Here is a 25,284-nt window from a genome sequence, read left to right as displayed (position 1 = left end):
TGCGATTGGCTGGATTCAAACTCATTTGACATTCTCCATGTCAGTACTCACCTAATTCATCTCCAAATCTCGAATTATCCGCCCAACAATCCTTGGCAATTATTACTATTCTATGGCCACCCTGCCCGGCATCTTCGCAAAGATATCTGGCTTCACCTCACACAATCACAACAGCTCACTAACCTACCTTGGCTCCTCATAGGAGACCTCAATGATATTTACAAGATGGATGACCGTAAATCCTTTAGAAATTCCAAACCTTACCTCTCTAAACATTTACAAAAATTTGGCCTAGTGGACTTCGATTATGTCGGACCTCCATTCACCTGGACAAAATGGCCAAAAGGGAGCGGTTAAAGTGCTTGAAAGGTTGGATCGGGCCCTAGCTAACCCCCTCTTGGTGCCAATTATTCCCAAACACCCAGTTAAACCATTCCCCAATAACCACCTCGGATCATGGGCCTATCGTCTTAAACACCTCATCTCCAACTCCTCAAAGGAAACCACATTTTCATTTTCAGCCTTTCTAGGTAGAACACCCTGCTTACAAACAAATTATTTATGCCTCATGGAGTCAACCCGTCCATGGCTCACCTGCTCATCAAGTCATCAACAAGCTAAAAACTTGCTAACTAGCCCTCAAGCAATGGAATAAAAGACATTTTGGCCTAATCCAGGACCACATCCGAAGCATAGCTGAGCAAATCTCAACCTTGCAGTTGAGAACCCTACGCAATGCAGAGCAAGACCAACTTCAATCACTGTTAAAACAATATAACTACTAGCTCTTGAAAGAAGAACAACTTTGTTGTGGCTCAAAGAGGGTGACAGAAATACCAAGTCTCTCCTCAGATTTCCTAATTTGGAAGCATAATGCCATGGGTGTCTTCTTTGTGAAATCAGCCCACCAGCACTTTAAATCATTAGAGGACTCTCCTTCAAACGCCTTCTTTGAGTGGAAGCTCAAAGTTCCTCACAGATTCCAGGTATTTCTATGGAAGTTGTTGTCGGATGGTTTGCTCACTAAAAACAAGTGCGCGGCATGGCTAAGGGAGACTAAGAGGTCTTGCACTTTCTGCAACCTCCATGTAGAAACAACCCACCACCTATTTTTCTAGTGTACCTTCGCTTGTGCAGTCTGGTGTGAAGCCCAAATTGGCTTAAACCCGACTCTCATACAAAATCAGCCCATGCATGTCATTATCAAGGACTGGTTCCAAAGCCTCAATACACACCATGGTAAATCACAGGTAGTTCAAAGTCTAAGCTATTTCAACATCATTGCCTATCACATGTGGAAAGCACAGAACAAACGCATATTTGATAACATCGTGCAAGACCCAAAGCAAGTGATCAGCTCATCTTTGCATTATATACTGGACGAGGCCCCAAACCCATCACAACCCCAACATAACATCAATCCATCTCATAGAAATAATGCTCCAACACTTTTTATTGATGACTCTTTTGATCCAGATATAGGTCATGCAGGACGAGGGTTCCTCTTCCAATTTCCCAGCGAGCAACTTACCATCGCAGAAGGCACTCCCTGTTGGGCGATCAACAGTTATGATGCTGAAATCCTAGTGTTATTAGGGGGCTTAAGAGAAGCCCAGACAAATAGAACCAAAGAACTATGGGTATTTTCTCACAACAAAGCTTTGGTGGAGCTATCAGCAAATGACAAGGTAGTTGCACAAGAACCACCTTAAAAGACTTATCTCTTCTTTTGATACTATATATATTTTGTGCATATCTATAGACAGGATAACCACATGGCCCACCTATTTGCCTATATATCATGCAAAGGACAATTAAAGTTACACTACAACTCTAACCCTGGATTGAATCGTTATTCTCCCTATATATATATATATATAAATAACATATATATTGAATTGAATCTTTTCGAATTGATAAGAGTGATCCAAATATCCGAATAGGTGAGATCTAAATCCAATAAAATAGGATCGAATCTCGAATTGGATGGAACCAGAACCTAATCATTTGCACCCTAGTAGGAAGTCTATTACTTAGAAAGAAGAAAAAAAAAAGGAAAACTTTCAATTTAAGGGGCCAATTATATTCCACTTAAAAGTCTCATGGAATTTCTATAGAGGGGCGTAATCATAGTTTTTAGTTGACATCCATAAATTTGATAAGTATGGGCATTTCAGACATTTGGCTAATATTTCGCTATAACCGTATAATATAATTTTGAAAACTTCGTGAGGTTGACTGTTATTATTAAAAACTTGTTAAGCATGTACCTGCAAATGAAAAATAAACAGGTGGCTTTATTAACTTAACAGAAATTTAAGGGGATTTTTCTGTTAAAAGTGGTCCAACTGGTTGAACCGGGCAATAGAAGACAGAAACAAAATAATAAAACCCAAACATTTGACCTTGTCTTTCTCATTCCAACTCTCAGCACGCTGAGACTAAGCCACCGGCGGTAAACTCCTCTGTTTTTCCCCTTTTCTTCTAACCACCTATAGTGAAGAATGGCGTATTGGATCCTGTCCTTTTGCTGCAGCGGTGAATCATCACATCTCCTTACATCAAAAGCCACTTGCTACACCGCTGCCATTGCAGAATGTCTTTTGCCATCAAAAGGCACTCACAATCCCACTGGCTTTTGCCTCTCTCTTCTAGCATTGCTTACTGCTGCTTGCATCGCTAGTTTCTTAGATAAATCTTCCATCATTTGTTCCTCTGTAATATTTGGGTTAGAGACTTTCACCGTATACCACCTAGGTTCCTTATCTGGCTTGTGTTACAACAACTATCAAGGATTCAGTGGCAGTGATGTTTTATGCGAACTCGAACCTTCAAGTATTTTCCCCATTTGCCTTGTTTTTAACCATCTCCATCGCACAGTACAGGCTCTACAATTTGTTCGGCTAGCTTGTTCCTAGTCAAGGTTGTCATGCACTCAGCCGGCAGATCAAGAGCCCGAACCCAGAGGAGTTCAATAACCACATCTTTTGGGTTAATGTCTGGGCTTCACCCTTTTAGCAATAGTGGATATTCTTGTGCTCAAAAAGTCGATCCTATCAACAGAAATCCCTGATAGAAGCGAAGAAGAAGAAGTTAAGAACTTACCGCCGGTTGCCGGACACCGGTCTCCGATCATCGGTTGATTCTTAACTCCGAATGTTGATTGCTGTAGTGCCGGTGGTTTGGTTACAGAATGCTGAGGCCTGAGAGACGGTGGGAGGGGGAGTTCGAATGAGAGAGAAAGCCCAAATGTTTTGAGTTTTATTGTTTTTCTTTTGTCATTTAGTGGAGGTTTCAACTGGTTGGCCCAGAGAAATCCGTTAAATCCCTGTTAAGTCAATAAAGCCACGTGGTGCACGCTTCCCGTGAACCAAAGGGATCACAGGATTTGGCCTCGGGAGGTTTTCTTTAATTTACTCTTTGCTGCATTTTTCGGAGACGATTGAGATTTGCGTTGGGCGCAGAAGAGGTTTCGTTGGCGCAATCAGATCACTTCCATGATAACGGTTGAGCACTTCCATCTCTGTGAATCTGTGCTTGGTTCAGAGGAGTACGGGAGGAATATTTCGAGAAGCAGAAGAAACAGATCGGATTCATGGAGGTGCCGATCTCATGGGACGCCCTGCGTAAACAGGTACTACGCCTTTCCCATTCCCGCCAAAATACAATCACATACTCGTGTGTGTGTGTGTGAAGATCCAGATAGGGCTCAGTTTCTCTTTTTCTCGATTTTCGAATTATTCGTCTCATAGAATTTACGAATGGGTACGAGAACCGGCGCTTCCAGAAATTTGAGCTACTTGTTGCATGATATGTGCATTTATCCTTTTTTTTTTTTTTTCCTTCGGAACTATGGTTAATTAAGTGCATTTTTAGTTTTGGATCCACGGAGTCTTTTTGAAGTTAAAAAGATCATGTGCAAGTATTTGATTGAAGAAAATATTCTAATTTAAAGGAAACAAAAGTCCCCGTTTCTGAATTTTTGACACATTTAAATTTTTTAATCCTTTCTTTTTCATTCTTTGGAACGGGGAGTGTATGAAATTCAAATCGAGATCCTACATACTGTTACTTTCTGGTGTTGCTTGTGCTGCTGGATGAATGTTGAGTGCATTGTGGATTCAAATGCGAACCAAAGCATGCATTTCGATGTAAAAGTCTGAGGCTGGTACTAGTCTAGAATTGGTTAGAGAATTGCTTTCATTAAAATTTAATTTTTTCTCCTTCTACCTGTTTATAGAGTTGAATAAATGGGGACACCTTTTATTGTTTTAACTTTTAATTATACAAATGCAGGCAAGAAAGCTTGAATCTCAGTTGGATGAGCAAATGAGTTCTTATCGTAAGTTGGTTTCTGCAAAAGTTGATGATGCAGATAACAACGATCTTGAATCTGGTATAGACCGGCTACTTAAACAGCTTCAGCAAGTGGATTCACAGATGCAAGCCTGGGTATCATCTGGTGGTTCAGAAATAGTTTCTCATACATTGACTCGTCATCAAGAAATTCTACAAGATCTTACTCAGGTATTGCTGCTTTTCATTAACGGGTCAAAGCCTGTATAAATGAAACATAAAGTAAGCCTGTTCCCTTTTATTTTGTTTTCTTTTTCTTTTTATCATAATTATGGAGCAACGGAAATGGAAACTTGTCCAATGAGTTGGTGTCTGCCAAGTGCTAACTCTGTGTCTCACATGATTGAAGTGCAGGAGTTTTATCGGCTCCTCTCTAGGCTCAGAGCTAAGAGAGAACATGCTTCACTCCTTGAGGATTTTAGAGAGAGTAATCAAACAAGAGTAGATTTGGAAGAAGGTGGTATTTCTGAAGAGCAGGCTCTTCTTAAAGAGCATGCATCCATCAGCAGAAGTGCAGGACAGGTACTTGTTTTTTTTTTTTTTTTCAGGTATTTGAATACAAGTAGTAACATATCTGCTGTTTTGGTTCATTATGCTTATCTTAAGCGCCCATAAGAACTACCTTATTGAAGACCTCTGTTCCAACAATCAATGATAAGCTGACAGCTGGCTTAAGAAAATGTTAAGCTGATAAGTGTATACCATGTACTGATTGATAAAAGAGGTGTGGTAACAATGTTCAATCCAGGAAAAGGATACCTAATTGGTCCAACCATCCAAGTAATTTAATCTCTTATGAAGGACTTGGACAATAGGAATAGGCTTGAATGTGAATGTGAACTCATTTCAGAGGAAACAGTGGTGGAGGTGGCCTGCATGATGCTGCGATTAAACATAAGTCACAAGGTTGAGGGTGAGAGAAATGAATGGAGACTATATGGAAACATATTTGGTTGTCTGAAAGAAATAGACTCAATATCAATTTTTATTTATTTTTGGATAAAAAATGGACTCCTTATCAAATTAGGAATCCAAATTCCAAAACAACTATATTTTGATTATATTGACGACATGTTAAAGAAAGGGTAGCAAAGATGTGAATGCTGAGATAGATGAGTGGAAAAACTAGAAAGGATAGGATTGGAAATGAACTTATTTCAAAGGAATGTAGGAGTCGCTCCAATAAGTGATGAAATGAGAGAATGTATATTGAGATGGTTTGGTCATCTACATAGAAGACCATCTACAACACCAGCGGGAATAAATGATCTAGAAGAGCTAGGGTAGACCAAAAAGGACATGGTAGTAAGAAATGATTTGAGGGCAGTTGGATGAATTCAGCACTTAAATCCTCAAGAAAAGTTAGGAATTAGGGTTTAGAAGAGGAGAATTAGGGATGGAACAAGAGATAAGAGAAGAAAGATAAGAAACAAGAAGAAGAATTGAGAGAAAGAGAGAATAGGATGTGGGGTTCTTGAGAATCCAACACCCCTTTTATATTCTGATTCAAAATAATAACAAGTTACAAACATATGACAGCTCTAAAACACTAAATATATGAGTCCCATTGGGTCCAACAGGACATGATATAAAAGAATATAGATAATAATAATGTAAAAGCCCAATAACTAAGGTCAGCCTGTCAATATGGCCCATAATTTAACAATGAATAAGGCACTGAGAAGAGTGGAATGGTGGAGCAGGATCAAATAGCTGACCCCATATAGTTGGGACAAGGCTTAGTTGAGTTGAATTTGGATGGGATGTTTGAATTTATTACATCCTTAATTTCTTATCTCAATTCTCAAGTTAGGCTAAAATGCTGCCAAAAAATGTTAGGCTAAAAAGCTTTGGTCCGATGGGATTATCTACAAGCACATGGATTGTATCAAGATTGGGACCTGATAATTATATAAGAAATGGGGAGTAAATTGTGTTTATTTATTTATTTATTTTGATTGGAAACAACAACTTTCATTAAATTACAAACAGTCCCGAAAAAGGTTCTGCCTACTAACTCCTTGCTTTGCTAAAGTATCAGCCATTGCATTGGCTAATCTCCTAGTCCATTTAAACCTGACTTCAAGCTCCATTGTTAGTTGCATAATCTCCCTTACAGGTTGTCTAAGGGACCAGGCACCTAAGCTGTTTGTTTGCATCAGTAGAAGTTCAGGACTGTTATCAGTCTTGAACCCTAATGGATTTCAAGTTCGAAAATAAGAAGAAAGGTAAAGAGAAAAAAGGAGGAAGACGGAAGAGAAGCAGTAGAACACAAGAGTTGAAAAGGAGGAGCAGAAGCTTAATGTTCTGCCGCCGCCACTTTAATTAATATTTATAGGTTATGCTCATTACATGGAAAGGACAGATCTGCCCTTAGTCTTTACATAACAAATAGAGCAAAAATAAGACTGAAATAAATAACAACTAAATGACCAATAGCTAACCCTAGGCAGACTAGAACACCTTCTACCCTACGAACACAGTGGGACCGTAGCTGTGGGGCCCACATACATCAGTGTTCTCTACACTCCCCCTCAAGTTGGGAATAAATGTTTATCATTCCCAACTTGGATAGATCTGCCTCTAGCTTCTTCCGTGGTACAGCTTTGGTGAGGATATCTGCCAGCTGCATGTTGGAGGTGATGTATGGGAGACACACTTCTTGTGACGAGACCCTCTCTCGTACAAAGTGTCGATCAACTTCAATATGTTTAGTCCTGTCATGCTGCACTGGGTTGTGTGCTATATTAATAGCCGCTTGATTATCACAATACAGCATCAAGGGCTTCTCATACTCAATACCCAACTCCCCAAGTAGTGATCTCAGCCAAAGAATTTCAGCCACTCCGTTAGCCATTGACCTGTACTCAGCTTCAGCACTAGATCTGGAGACAACACTCTGTTTCTTACTCCTCCAAGAGACCAGGTTACCTCCCACAAGAGCACAATATCCAGAGGTAGACCTCCTGTCATCAACACTCCCAGCCCAATCGGTGTCCGTATGGACTTCCACCTTCATGTGGCCATTGTTCTTGAACAGTATACCTCTACCCGGGCATCTGTTCAAGTATGCTAGTATTCTTTCTGCTGCTAGAAGGTGCGTGGTTCTAGGAGATGTCTGGTCTGGTAATGGTTAGGTAGTTCAGCTTGCCCAGGCAGAGAAGGAAGAGCCTGACTTCCTCGGAGGATGAGGACGAGGTGGACCCCTGAGGCTAGCGGCTCTGCTTTTCTGTTCTTCTGATTACTGGTGGCTCTCGGGTGCCAAAACCTAGTCTTGAAAAGATCTTCTTGGGCGGTTGTGCCCTTTTTTTATCTTTTGTTGAACTTTCTCGAGCTGTTTGGCTCGGTTTTTTTTTTTTATGGCATGGCAGTCAAATTTCTCTTTTCTTCTAAGTATGGTGTGCTCTTTTTATTTTTATTTTATTTATTTATTTATTTTTTTACTAAAGCGATCTCATCACTCGAGCTATTAGAGCTACATACCCAAAGTAGGATTTTTCGGTAGTCGGTGTTTTAGCCCTTAGGCTGAGGAGGTGATTTGTACTTCGGTTGGCCTTATTACCTAGCTAATATCAAGTTTACCATTATCAAGTGGCCTCCTAAGGATCTTGTAACTATTGTCCCAAACCTTGAAGCAGCTGGAGTTGATCTTCGACTCTATCATGACTACTTGAAAAGGATATTGGCGAATATGTTGATATAAGTAGTGATTCATTCAGTTTGATTGTGTGAATATTAGTGCTCTCTTTTAATTCTTTTCTTGCTTCTGCAGGTTCATGACACATCGAACCATTGCTTGAGTTTGCAGTCATGGAATTGTGGTCTCTGTTGGGATTTTCATGTCTCAAAAAAATATTATTTCTGTGTAAATTAAATGGTATTCACTTTTGATAAATGCTTCAATGCCTGTATGTGTGTCTTCAGGTTGTGTTTGAGTCCGTATTTCCTCCTCACACAGCACACACGTTGCAGAGTCAATGCACGGGTGCAAATGGGTATGAGCGACCATCCTTAATTTGAGGAGGAAATTCAGATTAATTCGTTGTGTTTGAACTAGACTCTCTGTCTCTCTGTTTAGGGTATATTTTTTTCCTTTTAATTCCTCCTTTAGACATAAGAGTTAAAACAATATTTGATAGGAGATGGAGTTGTTAATTAATTAGAACTTTTTGAAAACAAATTAAGGAAAGGTTTTAGTATAAAGCATAAGCCTCAAGGGAGGTTTAATTAGTTTTTTCAAAAGTACTTCCTTTATTGATATTTCATTAAACCAGCAAATTAAAACGACAGCAATAACAACTAACTGAAAAGTGAAGGAACACAAACAGACTAAAGACCAAATACTATAGCACACAGGGCAGGAGACACAGTAGCAAACTAGAGATCTAAAACACTACAACTTAAGGAGGACTGTTAGAACTGGTAGCCCTGTCTTTATTTAAAATATAAAGATCAATGATCGATCCATAGCAATCACAGCATCAATCCACGTATTGAGCAATCGCATGCAGTTTAATCATTTCCACATTACTGAGGCTGCAAAAGCAAATTAAAGCAACATTAAACAATTAATAATATAATCAGTACTGCTGCATGTAAGTAATTACTAGGATCTGAGCAAGTAGTCATCTAATTTAATTTGTCTCTACTTTAATTTCTGATGCATATTAAAGTAAAGAAATGAAGAGTTTGGATCGGTGGGACTTATAATACGTACCAACTCCCGAAAGGATCCACTCGTCGTCATCAGTGACGTTCCAGGCGAAAAATCCACGTAGTCCTTCCCTACTAGCATATTTAACCTTGGTTTTAATTGCCTTTACATCATCATAGCAAATCCAAGTTGATCCAGAATGACAGTAATTGGTCCCCAAGTCTGCTTTGTATAATATTGCTGCTTCGTTTTTCTGAATGAAGGCATCGATTTCTTTGTAAGACATTTTACCGTCAGCGGTAAAGGGGCCAATTGCTGGTGCACCCAGACCATTTCTTGCAGGGTCAGCGAGCTTAAATGCGAAGCCATAGAAATTCAAACCCATAACTATTTTATCACGAGCCAACCCGGCCCTAATCCAGGATTGGATGCAGGAACTCGTGCAGAGTCGGCCATGCCGCTCGTATAGAGGGGCATGAGAACTAGTAACCTGAAACGAATACGGCATGTAATAGTCATAAGCCTTAACGTTGACCCAGTCCAGATTCTCCTTCATTGAATCAACTGGGTAAGTTATTCTTGCACGGCCTGCACGACGTTCTGGGGAGTGATAAACAGATGCCGTTAAGAGCAATTCCGCCGGCTGGCTAGCGGAAGTTGCCTTGGCTTTCACGTTAGCTCTCCACTCCTTCAAAAGTAGACCCAGGTTAGTCGTATCATCAGTTTCGGTATCGAGGAAATTCCAGTCAAGGTTGAGCCCATCGAATGAATGTTTTAGAGCAATTTCTATGGAAGAATCAATGAATTCCTTCCGAGAAGTGGCATCACTTGCCATGGAAGAAAAATAGTCAGCTGGGGTGTTTTCTCCACCAATGGAGAGAAGGGTTTTAATACTCGGGTTGCTTCGTTGCAGTGTGGTTTTGAAGGTGGACAAAGTGATTTGGTCTTGGGGAGGGATTGTAACCTGGTTCTGAGGGTCTAAGTCTGCGAATGCATAGAAGAAATGTGTAAAGAAAGATGCATCAATGTCAGACACTGGGATTCCACTGTCTGGGAGCCAGTAGCCGGCCTTAACCACTGCCATGGAATGAAGCCGAAGGAGGAGAACGAACACAAAAGAGGAAAAGAGAGACTGTCCCCTATTTTTTTTGGAAGCCTGGAAGGGATAGTTTATCTGGATAGAATGCCTTTCAGAATGAGCATATTTATAGACAAAAAAGTCAATTCCATTCCTTAGGCCTGTTAATTAATGTTCCTTACTTCCTTAATTACAAAATGAAAAAGATATAAGACCGTAGGGGCATTCATTAATAATTGTTATGTTGTATTTTAATTCAAACTTCCCATAAGTCACATCACACATGCAAGTGTAGTAGGTCTCTACTTTGTCTCTCCTCACACTCACACTCACACTGGGGCGCCTCACATGCACATCGACGGTGCATTGGGAACATCTCCATCGATCTCCCGTGAATAATAACTTAAAAGTAAGTACGGGAGATGTTCTCCAGTCCCCACGCATGGTAGGATGTGCTTGTGAGGAGCAGATCCGGTCTCTGTTTGTTTGATCACATGGGAAACCAACTCTTTGCTAGTACACCTGAAGGCTTTATGCATGAAGATTTTGTAAAACCCTTGTTGGAGGAGCAAGGTGTGAAATCGATGGTGACAATTACGTTTTACGTTTTGTGGTTGTTGGCAAAATTTAATTAATGCATGTTATTGAGAGGTTTCCATAATCGAATGGATTAATTAGGTATTAATTTATAAGATGTAAGATGTGTTATAAAAATCCTGATAACTACCTCAGATTTGTCTCCATTCGGGAGACTTTTCCTTTTCTTTATTTTTTTTTTATTTTAAAAGTTGAATAATTTATTTTCAGTAACTACCTCAGATTTATCCTCATTTGGATTATTAATTTTAAAAGTTTAATAACCTATTTTCAATAATAATCAAATCAAGATTACGTCACACTAACATTTGTCTCTTCTGGACGGCATGTTCCACTTCCTTACGTTTTAGCAGCTCGCCACCAGCCAGTTCGGCACTCTGGTCAGCTCGGCACCTAATAGGCAGCTCGGCCCTTTGGTCACTTCATCACCTAATCTACCCAGTTCAGACCAATTCGGCACCTAACCTGCCCATCTTGGCTCAGTCAGCTCGACACCAAATCTTCCCCCAGTTCGGCCGAGTCAGCTCGGCATCCAGGTCCTCATCCAGCAAAAGTTCTCCACTTTGGCCTCTTAGTCATCGACCACTTGGAAGCAAACGAAATGACGAGGTATTTAGCACAAAAAATTGAGACTTGGCCAAAAAATTGATTCGTCAATTGGCGTCGTCTGTGGAACTCAAAGGCCAAAAATTTAGTTTCTCACCTTTTAGAAACTAAAAGCTCTCACATTCTAGTTTCCATTTTCTAGGAACTCAAAGGCTATGCAGGAAGTTGATGACCAATAGACTAAACAGCTCTACCAACTTTATTTCAACTCGGATAAAGCCTCATCAGTCCTCTTCGCGAGGTACCCTCTATAAATATGAGCTCTTTGTGGCTTCCGCGGGAGTAGGCGGCCAACAGACTGCATGGACGCCTTTTCCGGTCGAGCCTTCCAAGGCTCCCGTGCGAGCTGTTGACCTAAAGTCAGTAGTGTTGCCCCCGTAGGTCGAGCTCCTAGTAGCTTCTTGTAGGAGTGGGTAACCGATGTCACTAACAAGGCTAATGCAGCGCAGCCGTAGCTCTAAAATGTCGAGTTGATAAAAGACCTCGGCACCACATAAGACCTAGTCGCCTCTTCGGCATGGGCAAAATCAAAGATCAAGGAGAGTGGACTACGAGTCGCTCCCAGAGCCTAAGGGCTAAAGTGCCGAACTGGCAAAGACAATGGCACCACAAAAAACCCAGTCGCCTCTTCGGCATGGGCAAAATCAAGGGTATGGAGAGTGGACCGCGTGTCACTCACAGAGTCTAAAGAATTGAATCGACACTTATGAGCTCATCGAATTAGTCATTTCAGGCCAAAAGGAGCAATCTACTCCATTCGCCGAGTTACTTTTAGCTCGGGAGTGGGGGGCAAATGATGAGGGCGGATTTGGCCCTCCAATGATATTGTGACACATGGCACCTCGGAACAACTAGGTGACAACTGGAACCACTTAGGCAACAACTTCCCTTAGCCAAGTTGATGGTGTCCCACCTGGTGGCCTGGCCCAAGCGCGACCTGGCGAACTGGCCTAGGCGCCGACCTGGCGGCCTGGCACAGGTGCGAACTGGCAGCCTAGCACAGGCGCCGACCTAGCATCCTGGCACAGGCGCCGACCAAGCGACCTGCGAGACGTGCTCGCCGACAAATTCAGCACACATATCCTAACACTCCTACTATCCTTGGAAGTTGGCCCACGTACCGAACGATTCGGAGGGTGGTCAACATGCTTGGCGGTTGCCTCAAGGAATCACAGACCACTTAGATGACTTCTCGGAAATCTCGGATGCGGTGCATGAAACCCACGCCAAACTATGCCTATATAAAGGCACCAACCCCAATGGCATAGGGGGCAAATAAGCATATTCTATCTCTCATACTTTGTGACTTTTAGCTCGTAATCTACTATGAGATTACTCACTTAAGCATCGGAGCGACCTCGTTGGGTTAGCCACCCCGAGTCCTCTGACATTGGTTCCTCGCAGGTCTAAAGAACTATGCCTATATTTAGTGCTTGTTATATATAAGCAATAAATAAGTAAAATAACATAAACAAACTGTAAAATTTCCAATTATTTGATTAAGACATGTAAAAAATACATAAACTATCAATTATCCTTACATAAAATTCAAATTATTATTAAATCCAATATGTAATACATAAAGTTCATATGCTTTCCAACAATATATGGGTGGAAAGGATTGGATTTAGCCAAATACCATAGCCTATATACCCATACCTGTACAGGTTGTAGAATCCCAAAACTCGCCTCCTCCCCAAAATCTGTATCTGTCTTTCAAGCAAATAAAAAAAAAAAAAAAAAAAAAACACACTATCAAGGCAGGTATGTGGATACCCAAGGGTAGGGTAAATATTAACATCCTAGCTCTTCTGCTATTTCCTCTTTTTTTTTTAAGTAAATCTCGTAAACAATATTCTAGCTACAACTAGGGGTGATTATTTCAGCCCGGCCCAGCCTAGCCCGGAAAATCTGGTTTTGGGCCTAGGTTTTTTGTTAAGGCCCAGCCCGCATCAGACCCACAAAATTTAGGACCGGGCTTGGGCATTGTTTTTTAGGCCCGGACCGGATATTTAAAAATAATATAATATATATAATATAATATATATATATATATATCTTTATGTATATATGTTATTTAAAAATATTTGATAATTGATGTTTTATATATTAAATAGAGATTTGTAGGAAATTAAAGATTTTAATCCTACAGCCTTAGATATTACCAAATTCAAATTTAGTATTTAATGGAAAATAGAAATTACTAAACCTTAATCTTCTCGGCTGTCTCTCTCTCTCTCTCTCACCAATTTTACAAAACCATCGCCAATTCGGGCGGAAGTGATGAACCTTATCGGTTGGTAGCGTTATCTTCCAACTAACGCGGAAACGGGTGCTATCGTGACAAAAATCCCAGAACTGATCCGTGAAACCCACGAGGACACGACTATATAAAGGCTCCACCCGAGAGGTTCAAGGTACGCGTGATTATTCAGCTCTCTTGCTCTCTACACTCTAAAGCTTTCTAAGCTCGCAACAGTCTACTGATTTAAGCATCGGAGCGACCACGCCGTGCTAGAAACCCCGGGTTCTCTGATCATTTTGCAGATCAACTTTGTCCGTCGTCCGCCTAGAATCCAGATCACCTCCAGCAGGGAGCAGCTAGATCGCACTACATCATTTGGCGTCGTCTGTGGGAATCGCTGCAAAAAGCCTTTTTTCCACCATTAATCACAGAATCAAATCCATGGCATCATCCTCCAACAACGCCAGACAAAACAACAAAGCGAACGTCTCCGGGGGGCAGCCTCAGTTCCCGTCTGTCTGCATAGGTCAGTTCACCATACCGTTTACTGTGGCTGGGGTCCCAACACTGACCATGCCTCAAGCAACTACACAGGTAAACGCACCACTCCCCCCAGTAGTTGGCGCGACCTTTGCTTAACCATCTGTGGTTCCCCATGGAGTCGGGCAATCCCAGCTTGACGACCTGCTACACTGTGTCCGAGTCATTCAGGTCCAAATGCAACAGGTCCAACAGTATCAACACTATCAACAGCAAGTCCTCCATCATCTCTACCAGCAACAGTATCAGCAGGAATTCCCTCCTCTGCAACAAAATCAGCAACCGGTTCCACCTCGGCACCCAGAGGTACAGAACCAATCTCGTCAGCAGAACACTCGCTCTCCCCGTCGAGGCGAGACCACCCAAGTTCCACTTCCTCTTAGGAGTCAGGTCTCGTCCCGCGGCAGGAGGGATAGACAAGTCACCCCGTCCGCTTCACATGGCAACATGGTGAACAGGTCAGGAGATACACAGCCGGCTAGAGCCATTTTACCCCGGCCCTCGCATCATAAAGGTTCTTTTGCAGGGAACTGGTTCGTGGTTCTGGCCGTAGACTCAAGGCGAGGCCCTTCCGTCCAAGGCAGTCAGCCTCAGCAACCAGAGTCACTCCGCGCCAGAATGGTACCCGAACACACAAAGGTCAGCAGCACCAATGTGGAGCTGATCAAACAACAGCAACGAAGGCGTCACAAGGCACGCCGAACTACAGTTCTTAGCCAGCTCACCGGGCCTAGCCAGCCAAAGCAGGTAAAAGGTAAAGAGGAGGTGAGCTCAGTAGCCAAAAAGACCCCTCCTCTCCTCTCCGGGTCATCCCCTCTGTCCTCCGAGCTCCTGGCGACCCCGATGCCGAAGGACTTCAAAATGCCTCTGCTGGACAAATACGATGGATCTTTTGATCCAAACGATCATGTGGACTCCTTCCAGTCCCAGATGCACCTAGCTGGGGCTGATGAGTCCTGCATGTGCGTGGCCTTCTCCACAACGTTCAAAGGAGTAGCTCGCACATGGTACAGGAACCTCGTGCCAGGGACATTCAAAAGCTGGACGCAGTTCGTAGAGATGTTCACCTCGCACTTTATCACTAGCAAGAAGTGCTTGAGGTCCCAAGAAAGCCTCCTCAACATAGTCCAAAGAGAAGGGGAGTCTATCAAAAGCTACATTAAACACTTCAACGACACCTTCTTACAGATCCCCGATCTAGACCCAGCTGTGAGGCTCACGACAGCGAAAAAAGGTATTACCCACACGGAATTCAAGTGGCATGTAGTGGCCAACATGCCGAAGGACATCGCCGAATTCCTCAAGCTCGCCGATCAGTTCATCGGGACTGAAGAAGAGATGAACCAGAAAAATGAAATTCCAGCGGAAAAGAGGAAAATAGAAGGTGACAACGGTGGCAGCAAATGAAGAAAGAGCAAGTCCCCGACCAGGGGAGGAAACAAATCCGGGAGCCGATCTCCTTCACGATCTCATTAGTCAAGTCGGCATTCCAGAACTCCGCCGATTGAAAGGACGAGCTACACGCCCCTCAATGCGAAGCGATGAGAAATTCTTATGGCGATCAAAGACGCCTCCTACGTGAAGTGGCCACCTCGGTTGAGGGGAGATTCCGCCACCAGAAACAGAAATGTATATTGTCATTTTTATAAAGACCACAGTCATAGCACCAAAAGTTGTTAAAATCTCCGTGATGAGATTGAAGAGCTCATCCGTCGCGGATATCTAAAAAAATTCATACAGAAAGGAGACAGAGATCAGGCTAACCGCCAAACAAACCGGCAGGGGGAGGAAAGAAATAATGCTCCCGAATCCACCAACGGGCAGAGTGAGCAGCCGCAAAGATAGTTACTAGAAGAAAGACCGATCCACGGAGTAATCAATATGATTACTGACGGATCCATCATCGCGGACTGCACCTCAACAACGGGTAAAGCCTCATTTACAAATGGAGCCTTAGTTACAAACAAAAAAAATAAAGAAGGCTGGTAGGTGCATTTACTAATATTTGTTTTGTTATATTTTAATTCAAAATTCGAATCAGTCCGAAGTCACATGCAAGTGTTTGGAACGGATATTGTATTCTTTAAAAAACAGCGCCATGTCAGCAATACCTCATTTTTTTTCTTTTGCTAGCATCAATATGCTAATGCATGCTGTGGCATTGAAAAATGCCATTGTGGCAAAAACCAGCAATAGTCCCAAAAAAAAAATATAACAAATCATTTATTTAAAAAACGATATTGGTTCCAAATTGTTGTTGGAACCAATATCGTTGACCAATATGGAACCGTTAGTCCATGGCAGCACACATGTTGACCAATAGGGATTATTATTATTATTGAAAAGGTTTTTTATATCCCAATTGTTGTTGGAATTTGAGAAAACTCCATCTATGTCATGATTCCATTGCCTATTGAGGTTTATGTATAACCTTCGGCCAATAAACACGTTTTGTCCTTAATTATTGGCAAAACTTAAATTAATGCATGTTATTGAGAAGTTTCCATCATCCAGATGATTAATTAGGTATAATAACTTCGAAGATGTTCCTGATAACTACTCCAGATTTGTCCCCATTCGTGTAAGACTTTTTTTTTTCTTTTTTTTTTTAATTTTGTATGTTGTATACTTTATTGATTACATCTAACCATGATTTGTCTCTTAGAGAGGGCATGTTATATACACTTCTTTATGGAAAATTCATGATACCGAAAAGTAATTGTAAGGTTTCAATTTGTTCAAAGAAAAAGAAATAAATAATAACTAATTTTAAATTATCGTTTAAAGTTATTTAATATCAAAATAAGATTGAAACAAAAGATACCTATGCTTGTTAATAGTTATTGGATTGGACCAATTTGGTCCAAAATATTTATTAGATTGGATTGGACCTGGTCCATCGGTAACAAAATTATATTGAATTGGGTTGGATTAAGTCAATATCTAGTCCATTGATATAAGATAAGAATATATATGCCAATGGTCCAAAGTAGAAATGTATAATGACAAGAAAATCCTTCCCATAAATAACAAAATTAAAAGATCTTTCTATCAAATTTAAGTTTTGAAAAATACCAATGCCCAAATATATAGATTCTACAAATTCCAATTATCACATCTAGATCCCCATTTTCAACTGTAGCCTCTCTTCAAACAAGACTAGGGTTGAAACTCAGAATACCAATTTGTTTTCATAAAAAATAAAATTGTATTTTTGGTTCAAACAGAAAAAAAAAAACAATATTTTATTAATAATAATTGATCATTAAACTTAGCTTCCCACTATTTCTTTCTTCCTTTATTTTTCTTGTAAAAATTGATCTCTACTCCTTTTATAGACTATTTGGACTTTCTACATTTTCTCCAAACATGATTATCCTATTTATGGACCCAAATAGCATAAAGGCATTTTGATCTTGCAAAACTCTAAATTGGTAATATCAGTGTATTTTTGGATTTATGAGAATTTCCAAAAATAATATGATGGCATTCTATTAACCCTTATGATAATATATAATGGAAGGATGTTTGTATTAAGCAAACATAAGTAATAGGAATCATCTTATTATCCTCACATTAAATAGATTTCTCAGCTGCTTTTTAAGTGGCTTCTGACAAAATGGAATTAACCTGTGATCCTGATCAATGCCATTAACCTCTTGTGATCCCCAACTGCTCTCCACCGCCACCGCCCACCACCACTTTTAATCTTTCATTCCACTCCACCAGGAAGTCAGGAACCCTCCCCGTTTTAGTTTAAAACTTTTTCAAGGCTCCAGTACAAAGTGTGTGGTTAAGTTTGGAACTTGGGTTCTAAACTTTCTAAGACTAAGACATCAACCACACCAAGTTGTCTCTGATGACAACAAGATTGCAAATATAGTTCCACATATCAACATACCATGTCAAAGCAACAAAATTCAAATCAATGGAAAGTTCTCCAAATCTTACAGAATCTGGTTCGGGGGAAGATATGAGAAGCCCCAGACAAGGATTTGTAATATATTTATCCAACTCTTAAAGTCTTGACAACAAATCCTAATAAACACAAGTGATAAAAGATCTTCTGTATTGGCTCTTGCCTGTCTTCCACTTCATATGAGATGGCCTCACTTTTTTGGAATCACCACTCACAGGCCAATTTGCACTTTCAGTGAGACAAAAGGGAGACCAAGTGGGCTCTCCAGTAACATTTGAAAGACCATTAAAACAAGGTGGAAATGATCAGAATGCATTAATTGCTTGTTCATTTTAGACAGAATGTTCTTCCCTCACAAAAGGGCTTCTCCAATATTCTTCCCTCTCTCTCGCTGTTAACATAATCTGTTCCAGAAGAAACACCAATCTGATTGTTTCCAACTGAATTCACAGAATGTTGTTTGAGCTTGTTTAAACATTAATTAATTACTTACCAGTTGACACATGCAGAAAGAGCTTAAGGTTATTGCATGCATCTCTTTGCCAAGGCCATAAGTCGACAGGGTCCTTGTGTGTTTGTGTCCATAACAACATCATACCTGAATATTTTGTTTTTAAATTATGAACCCATTTGAGGACTGAATTAGATAACTAAATATTGATTTATGAATGCCATCAAAAAAAGACAAGCCAATTATATATATTAAAAGAAGACGAACCTTTCATCAAAGGTTGTATTAGCAGCTGAGTTCAATATTACATCGACTTCTTCTGCAATGTCTTCAGCTAACTTTGCTTTTATTCCAATTAGATTCACAGATGTTTCCCACAACAGGAACTAATTTGCTCAACATGAAAGCTTCATACGATTTTCCACGGGCATGTTGATGGCACTTGAAAAGTTGTGTTCTTAAGATCTAAACATCTTTAATGAAGTAAAGAAAAATTTGAGACACCATGATAATTGATAATACTAGAACTGAACTTAAAATATAGAATCCTTCAATAAACATACTTCAGCCTTCAATCTGTTCATTGCAGATTCCTTGTTCATTACATCTGGAGACATCATCAAATTTCTAACTGGAGACTTCAGATTAAGCAAAGCTCGGTCAAATGGTCTATTCTGGGAAGCTGTTTGGCCCCATTTTCTAGCAAGGGGCTGGCATTCTGAGCAGCCTAAGTCTTTCAAGAGAAACAGATGAGGATAGCTCTGAGGAGCCAACAGATGAGCCAGATTCTGCTGACGTGTTGTCAAATGATCAAGCAAATACCAACACTTCCAGCCCAATGAAGGTTATCTTTGACAAGGGAGTGCACTCTGATTTGTCAGATTGTGGGCTTAGTGTTTTGGTGCAGGAGAAGCTAATGAATAACCCAGTTCCTATGAATTTCCCAGAGAACAATCACAAGGATCTGTCTGTCCATATGTCTAATAACAAACATCAGAGGAAGAACCAATTTAGCCGGAGAGTGAAATCTGGCCACTCAAACTATTGAGCTCCTGTCACAAAACGGCGGAGATTAACTGCTTGTAGTCGCAGTTTGAACAATTTCTCTGTAGCTCCAGGACAGGAGGAGCCCCATTGCCAGTCAGACTCACCTGATGGAAGTGAAAACATGGTTTCTCAAATGGGTATGTCTCTGGATAAGGCATCATCTACTAGCTCTTCTGCTAAAGACAATCCGGACAAGTGCTGCGACGGCATCTGCAAAGGCATTCCTGGCCAGAACTTTTTCGGCACAGAACTACCTCATGAGAAACCAAAACCCCGGACATTGATTGACCTGAACCTACCCATGTCCCACCGGATTTTGAAATTGATGAGCCCTTTTTCATGGAGGTGACAGACAGCCAGGATGACCCAAGTCAAGGGGGTCATCCATTCCATCTGAAAGACAGCACATGGAGGAGTCAGAGGTGTTACAAACCTCAAACAACATTGCTACCACAGAAGAGCAGCATATTGCAAATGCTAGGAGGCATATTGCAAATGCTAGGAGGCATAGCACTAGAAACCGGCCATTGACCACTAGAGCCTTGGAAGCTCTTGCTTCTGGATTCTTTAACACTAAACGGAGGAAGAGGAGCCCTGATGCTCTGTCGCATGAGAGCTCAATATCATTGTAGCCGTGTTTCATTTTCTCATCATTGACAAGAAAAATGAAGAAAATGACAAAAGCTTTATTGAATTGGCATTCTAATTTTATCTTTATTTTTGTAAATTAGGAAGGCGAAGTCCAATATACATGGGAAGATAGCCTGAAAAGCTGTTCTGCATGAGATATATATACCTCTCAGACTTGAGATGTGTCGTTAAATATATTATTAAGGAATTGAATGGATCCTGTCAATTTCAATTGGTTGGAAAACAAAGCCAATTCCATTAAATTCATCAGCAGATTACGTACCAATAAGCTCCTTCGGAATACTTGTTCGTAAGATGTTGGAAAACAAGCGAAGCCTTCCTAATTACAATGATGTAAATTGTTACTCAACCCTTGTTCATGTCTGGTCTGTGGGTTATATATATTAATTTGCAATTTGCTGAGATGGTGAACCAGAGACCTTTTAATATTATTCCCTCGGGACACTTGAAGATTGATGAACTGTTCAAGATTTTCTGATATTTGGGCCGGTGCTCCAACTGCAAAAGCATGCAAGACCACGGTTGACCCTCATTACCTAATTTCAAGTCTCTACCATTACCCAAGTGGCCTCTTGCAACAGTTGTGTCAAACTTGGAAGCAAAAGAATTATTTCACGGAATGCACTCAAGCATGAATTAATGCTTCAAGTGCTGTGAGGTGGGTACGAGCGACCATCCTTAATTTGAGGAGGAAATTCAGATTAATTCGTTGTGTTTGAACTAGACTCTCTGTCTCTCTGTTTAGGGTATATTTTTTTCCTTTTAATTCCTCCTTTAGACATAAGAGTTAAAACAATATTTGATAGGAGATGGAGTTGTTAATTAATTAGTACTTTTTGAAAACAAATTAAGGAAAGGTTTTAGTATAAAGCATAAGCCTCAAGGGAGGTTTAATTAGTTTTTTCAAAAGTACTTCCTTTATTGATATTTCATTAAACCAGCAAATTAAAATGACAGCAATAACAACTAACTGAAAAGTGAAGGAACACAAACAGACTAAAGACCAAATACTATAGCACACAGGGCAGGAGACACAGTAGCAAACTAGAGATCTAAAACACTACAACTTAAGGAGGACTGTTATCAGTCTTGAACCCTAATGGATTTCAGGTTCGAAAATAAGAAGAAAGGTAAAGAGAAAAAAGGAGGAAGAGGGAAGAGAAGCAGTAGAACACAAGAGTTGAAAATGAGGAGCAGAAGCTTAATGTTCTACCGCCGCCACTTTAATTAATATTTATAAGTTATGCTCATTACATGGAAAGGACAGATCTGCCCTTAGTCTTTACATAACAAATAGAGCAAAAATAAGACTAAAATAAATAACAACTGAAACAACTAAATGACCAGTAGCTAACCCTAGGCAGACTAGAACACCTTCTACCATACGAACACAGTGGGACCGTAGCTGTGGGGCCCACATACATCAGTGTTCTCTACACTCCCCCTCAAGTTGGGAATAAATGTTTATCATTCCCAACTTGGATAGATCTGCCTCTAGCTTCTTCCGTGGTACAGCTTTGGTGAGGATATCTGCCAGCTGCATGTTGGAGGTGATGTATGGGAGACACACTTCTTGTGACGAGACCCTCTCTCGTACAAAGTGTCGATCAACTTCAATATGTTTAGTCCTGTCATGCTGCACTGGGTTGTGTGCTATATTAATAGCCGCTTGATTATCACAATACAGCATCAAGGGCTTCTCATACTCAATACCCAACTCCCCAAGTAGTGATCTCAGCCAAAGAATTTCAGCCACTCCGTTAGCCATTGACCTGTACTCAGCTTCAGCACTAGATCTGGAGACAACACTCTGTTTCTTACTCCTCCAAGAGACCAGGTTACCTCCCACAAGAGCACAATATCCAGAGGTAGACCTCCTGTCATCAACACTCCCAGCCCAATCGGCATCCGTATGGACTTCCACCTTCATGTGGCCATTGTTCTTGAACAGTATACCTCTACCCGGGCATCTCTTCAAGTATGCTAGTATTATTTCTGCTGCTACAAGGTGCGTGGTTCTAGGAGATGTCTGGTCTGGTAATGGTTAGGTAGTTCAGCTTGCCCAGGCAGAGAAGGAAGAGCCTGACTTCCCCGGAGGATGAGGACGAGGTGGACCCCTGAGGCTAGCGGCTCTGCTTTTCTGTTCTTCTGATTACTGGTGGCTCTCGGGTGCCAAAACCTAGTCTTGAAAAGATCTTCTTGGGCGGTTGTGCCCTTTTTTTATCTTTTGTTGAACTTTCTCGAGCTGTTTGGCTCGGTTTTTTTTTTATGGCATGGCAGTCAAATTTCTCTTTCCTTCTAAGTATGGTGTGCTCTTTTTATTTTTATTTTATTTATTTTTTTACTAAAGCGATCTCATCACTCGAGCTATTAGAGCTACATACCCAAAGTAGGATTTTTCGGTAGTCGGTGTTTTAGCCCTTAGGCTGAGGAGGTGATTTGTACTTCGGTTGGCCTTATTACCTAGCTAATATCAAGTTTACCATTATCAAGTGGCCTCCTAAGGATCTTGTAACTATTGTCCCAAACCTTGAAGCAGCTGGAGTTGATCTTCGACTCTATCATGACTACTTGAAAAGGATATTGGCGAATATGTTGATATAAGTAGTGATTCATTCAGTTTGATTGTGTGAATATTAGTGCTCTCTTTTAATTCTTTTCTTGCTTCTGCAGGTTCATGACACATCGAACCATTGCTTGAGTTTGCAGTCATGGAATTGTGGTCTCTGTTGGGATTTTCATGTCTCAAAAAAATATTATTTCTGTGTAAATTAAATGGTATTCACTTTTGATAAATGCTTCAATGCCTGTATGTTTGTCTTCAGGTTGTGTTTGAGTCCGTATTTCCTCCTCACACAGCACACACGTTGCAGAGTCAATGCACGGGTGCAAATGGGTATGAGCGACCATCCTTAATTTGAGGAGGAAATTCAGATTAATTCGTTGTGTTTGAACTAGACTCTCTGTCTCTCTGTTTAGGGTATATTTTTTTCCTTTTAATTCCTCCTTTAGACATAAGAGTTAAAACAATATTTGATAGGAGATGGAGTTGTTAATTAATTAGTACTTTTTGAAAACAAATTAAGGAAAGGTTTTAGTATAAAGCATAAGCCTCAAGGGAGGTTTAATTAGTTTTTTCAAAAGTACTTCCTTTATTGATATTTCATTAAACCAGCAAATTAAAACGACAGCAATAACAACTAACTGAAAAGTGAAGGAACACAAACAGACTAAAGACCAAATACTATAGCACACAGGGCAGGAGACACAGTAGCAAACTAGAGATCTAAAACACTACAACTTAAGGAGGACTGTTAGAACTGGTAGCCCTGTCTTTATTTAAAATATAAAGATCAATGATCGATCCATAGCAATCACAGCATCAATCCACGTATTGAGCAATCGCATGCAGTTTAATCATTTCCACATTACTGAGGCTGCAAAAGCAAATTAAAGCAACATTAAACAATTAATAATATAATCAGTACTGCTGCATGTAAGTAATTACTAGGATCTGAGCAAGTAGTCATCTAATTTAATTTGTCTCTACTTTAATTTCTGATGCATATTAAAGTAAAGAAATGAAGAGTTTGGATCGGTGGGACTTATAATACGTACCAACTCCCGAAAGGATCCACTCGTCGTCATCAGTGACGTTCCAGGCGAAAAATCCACGTAGTCCTTCCCTACTAGCATATTTAACCTTGGTTTTAATTGCCTTTACATCATCATAGCAAATCCAAGTTGATCCAGAATGACAGTAATTGGTCCCCAAGTCTGCTTTGTATAATATTGCTGCTTCGTTTTTCTGAATGAAGGCATCGATTTCTTTGTAAGACATTTTACCGTCAGCGGTAAAGGGGCCAATTGCTGGTGCACCCAGACCATTTCTTGCAGGGTCAGCGAGCTTAAATGCGAAGCCATAGAAATTCAAACCCATAACTATTTTATCACGAGCCAACCCGGCCCTAATCCAGGATTGGATGCAGGAACTCGTGCAGAGTCGGCCATGCCGCTCGTATAGAGGGGCATGAGAACTAGTAACCTGAAACGAATACGGCATGTAATAGTCATAAGCCTTAACGTTGACCCAGTCCAGATTCTCCTTCATTGAATCAACTGGGTAAGTTATTCTTGCACGGCCTGCACGACGTTCTGGGGAGTGATAAACAGATGCCGTTAAGAGCAATTCCGCCGGCTGGCTAGCGGAAGTTGCCTTGGCTTTCACGTTAGCTCTCCACTCCTTCAAAAGTAGACCCAGGTTAGTCGTATCATCAGTTTCGGTATCGAGGAAATTCCAGTCAAGGTTGAGCCCATCGAATGAATGTTTTAGAGCAATTTCTATGGAAGAATCAATGAATTCCTTCCGAGAAGTGGCATCACTTGCCATGGAAGAAAAATAGTCAGCTGGGGTGTTTTCTCCACCAATGGAGAGAAGGGTTTTAATACTCGGGTTGCTTCGTTGCAGTGTGGTTTTGAAGGTGGACAAAGTGATTTGGTCTTGGGGAGGGATTGTAACCTGGTTCTGAGGGTCTAAGTCTGCGAATGCATAGAAGAAATGTGTAAAGAAAGATGCATCAATGTCAGACACTGGGATTCCACTGTCTGGGAGCCAGTAGCCGGCCTTAACCACTGCCATGGAATGAAGCCGAAGGAGGAGAACGAACACAAAAGAGGAAAAGAGAGACTGTCCCCTATTTTTTTTGGAAGCCTGGAAGGGATAGTTTATCTGGATAGAATGCCTTTCAGAATGAGCATATTTATAGACAAAAAAGTCAATTCCATTCCTTAGGCCTGTTAATTAATGTTCCTTACTTCCTTAATTACAAAATGAAAAAGATATAAGACCGTAGGGGCATTCATTAATAATTGTTATGTTGTATTTTAATTCAAACTTCCCATAAGTCACATCACACATGCAAGTGTAGTAGGTCTCTACTTTGTCTCTCCTCACACTCACACTCACACTGGGGCGCCTCACATGCACATCGACGGTGCATTGGGAACATCTCCATCCATCTCCCGTGAATAATAACTTAAAAGTAAGTACGGGAGATGTTCTCCAGTCCCCACGCATGGTAGGATGTGCTTGTGAGGAGCAGATCCGGTCTCTGTTTGTTTGATCACATGGGAAACCAAC

At 40.8% G+C, this 25,284-nt stretch overlaps 3 protein-coding genes across 5 annotated transcripts; 1 reads left to right on the top strand and 2 right to left on the bottom strand.

Moving 5' to 3' along the window:
- The first annotated feature begins 2,346 nt into the window (after window positions 1-2,346).
- Window positions 2,347-20,222, top strand: LOC148789720 (Golgi SNAP receptor complex member 1-1-like). 3 transcript variants are annotated; one of them, XM_088892721.1, is made up of 4 exons: window positions 2,347-3,634; window positions 4,297-4,527; window positions 4,711-4,878; window positions 8,129-8,472. In XM_088892721.1, exons 1-4 carry the CDS (start codon window positions 3,596-3,598, stop codon window positions 8,228-8,230), a joined length of 540 nt encoding a protein of 179 aa, XP_088748847.1. In that variant the 5' UTR covers window positions 2,347-3,595; the 3' UTR covers window positions 8,231-8,472. The 3 variants fall into 3 exon arrangements, with proteins under 3 accessions (XP_088748847.1, XP_088748848.1, XP_088748849.1); XM_088892722.1 differs by lacking the exon at window positions 8,129-8,472 and adding an exon at window positions 19,036-20,222 and having other exon boundaries at window positions 2,359-3,634; XM_088892723.1 differs by lacking the exon at window positions 2,347-3,634 and adding an exon at window positions 3,641-4,168 and having other exon boundaries at window positions 8,129-8,491.
- LOC148789721 (class V chitinase-like) lies at window positions 8,588-10,200 on the bottom strand. Its single transcript, XM_088892543.1, has 2 exons — window positions 9,074-10,200; window positions 8,588-8,892 (listed from the first exon to the last, which is right to left on the bottom strand). Exons 1-2 carry the CDS (start codon window positions 10,092-10,094, stop codon window positions 8,873-8,875), a joined length of 1,041 nt encoding a protein of 346 aa, XP_088748669.1. The 5' UTR covers window positions 10,095-10,200; the 3' UTR covers window positions 8,588-8,872.
- Window positions 20,223-23,276: 3,054 nt separating the features above from the next.
- LOC148789719 (class V chitinase-like) lies at window positions 23,277-24,889 on the bottom strand. Its single transcript, XM_088892540.1, has 2 exons — window positions 23,763-24,889; window positions 23,277-23,581 (listed from the first exon to the last, which is right to left on the bottom strand). Exons 1-2 carry the CDS (start codon window positions 24,781-24,783, stop codon window positions 23,562-23,564), a joined length of 1,041 nt encoding a protein of 346 aa, XP_088748666.1. The 5' UTR covers window positions 24,784-24,889; the 3' UTR covers window positions 23,277-23,561.
- Window positions 24,890-25,284: the final 395 nt, after the last annotated feature.

The sequence above is a fragment of the Nelumbo nucifera genome, chromosome 8 (genome assembly GCF_055504915.1).
Source record: "Nelumbo nucifera cultivar China Antique chromosome 8, China Antique-T2T, whole genome shotgun sequence".
Taxonomy (NCBI): Eukaryota; Viridiplantae; Streptophyta; class Magnoliopsida; order Proteales; family Nelumbonaceae; genus Nelumbo; species Nelumbo nucifera.
Note: the sequence above shows the minus strand (reverse complement) of the source record. Positions and strands in the feature narration are given on the sequence as shown.

Coding starts and splice junctions, on each gene's coding strand:
- LOC148789720 (XM_088892721.1), top strand. CDS start 3,596: ATGGAGGTGCCGATCTCATGGGACGCCCTGCGTAAACAG. Junction 3,635..4,296: donor GGGACGCCCTGCGTAAACAG/GTACTACGCCTT, acceptor ATACAAATGCAG/GCAAGAAAGCTTGAATCTCA. Junction 4,879..8,128: donor TCAGCAGAAGTGCAGGACAG/GTACTTGTTTTT, acceptor TTGCTTCTGCAG/GTTCATGACACATCGAACCA.
- LOC148789721 (XM_088892543.1), bottom strand. CDS start 10,094: ATGGCAGTGGTTAAGGCCGGCTACTGGCTCCCAGACAGTGGAATCCCA. Junction 8,893..9,073: donor GTGGATCCTTTCGGGAGTTG/GTACGTATTATA, acceptor TTGCTTTTGCAG/CCTCAGTAATGTGGAAATGA.
- LOC148789719 (XM_088892540.1), bottom strand. CDS start 24,783: ATGGCAGTGGTTAAGGCCGGCTACTGGCTCCCAGACAGTGGAATCCCA. Junction 23,582..23,762: donor GTGGATCCTTTCGGGAGTTG/GTACGTATTATA, acceptor TTGCTTTTGCAG/CCTCAGTAATGTGGAAATGA.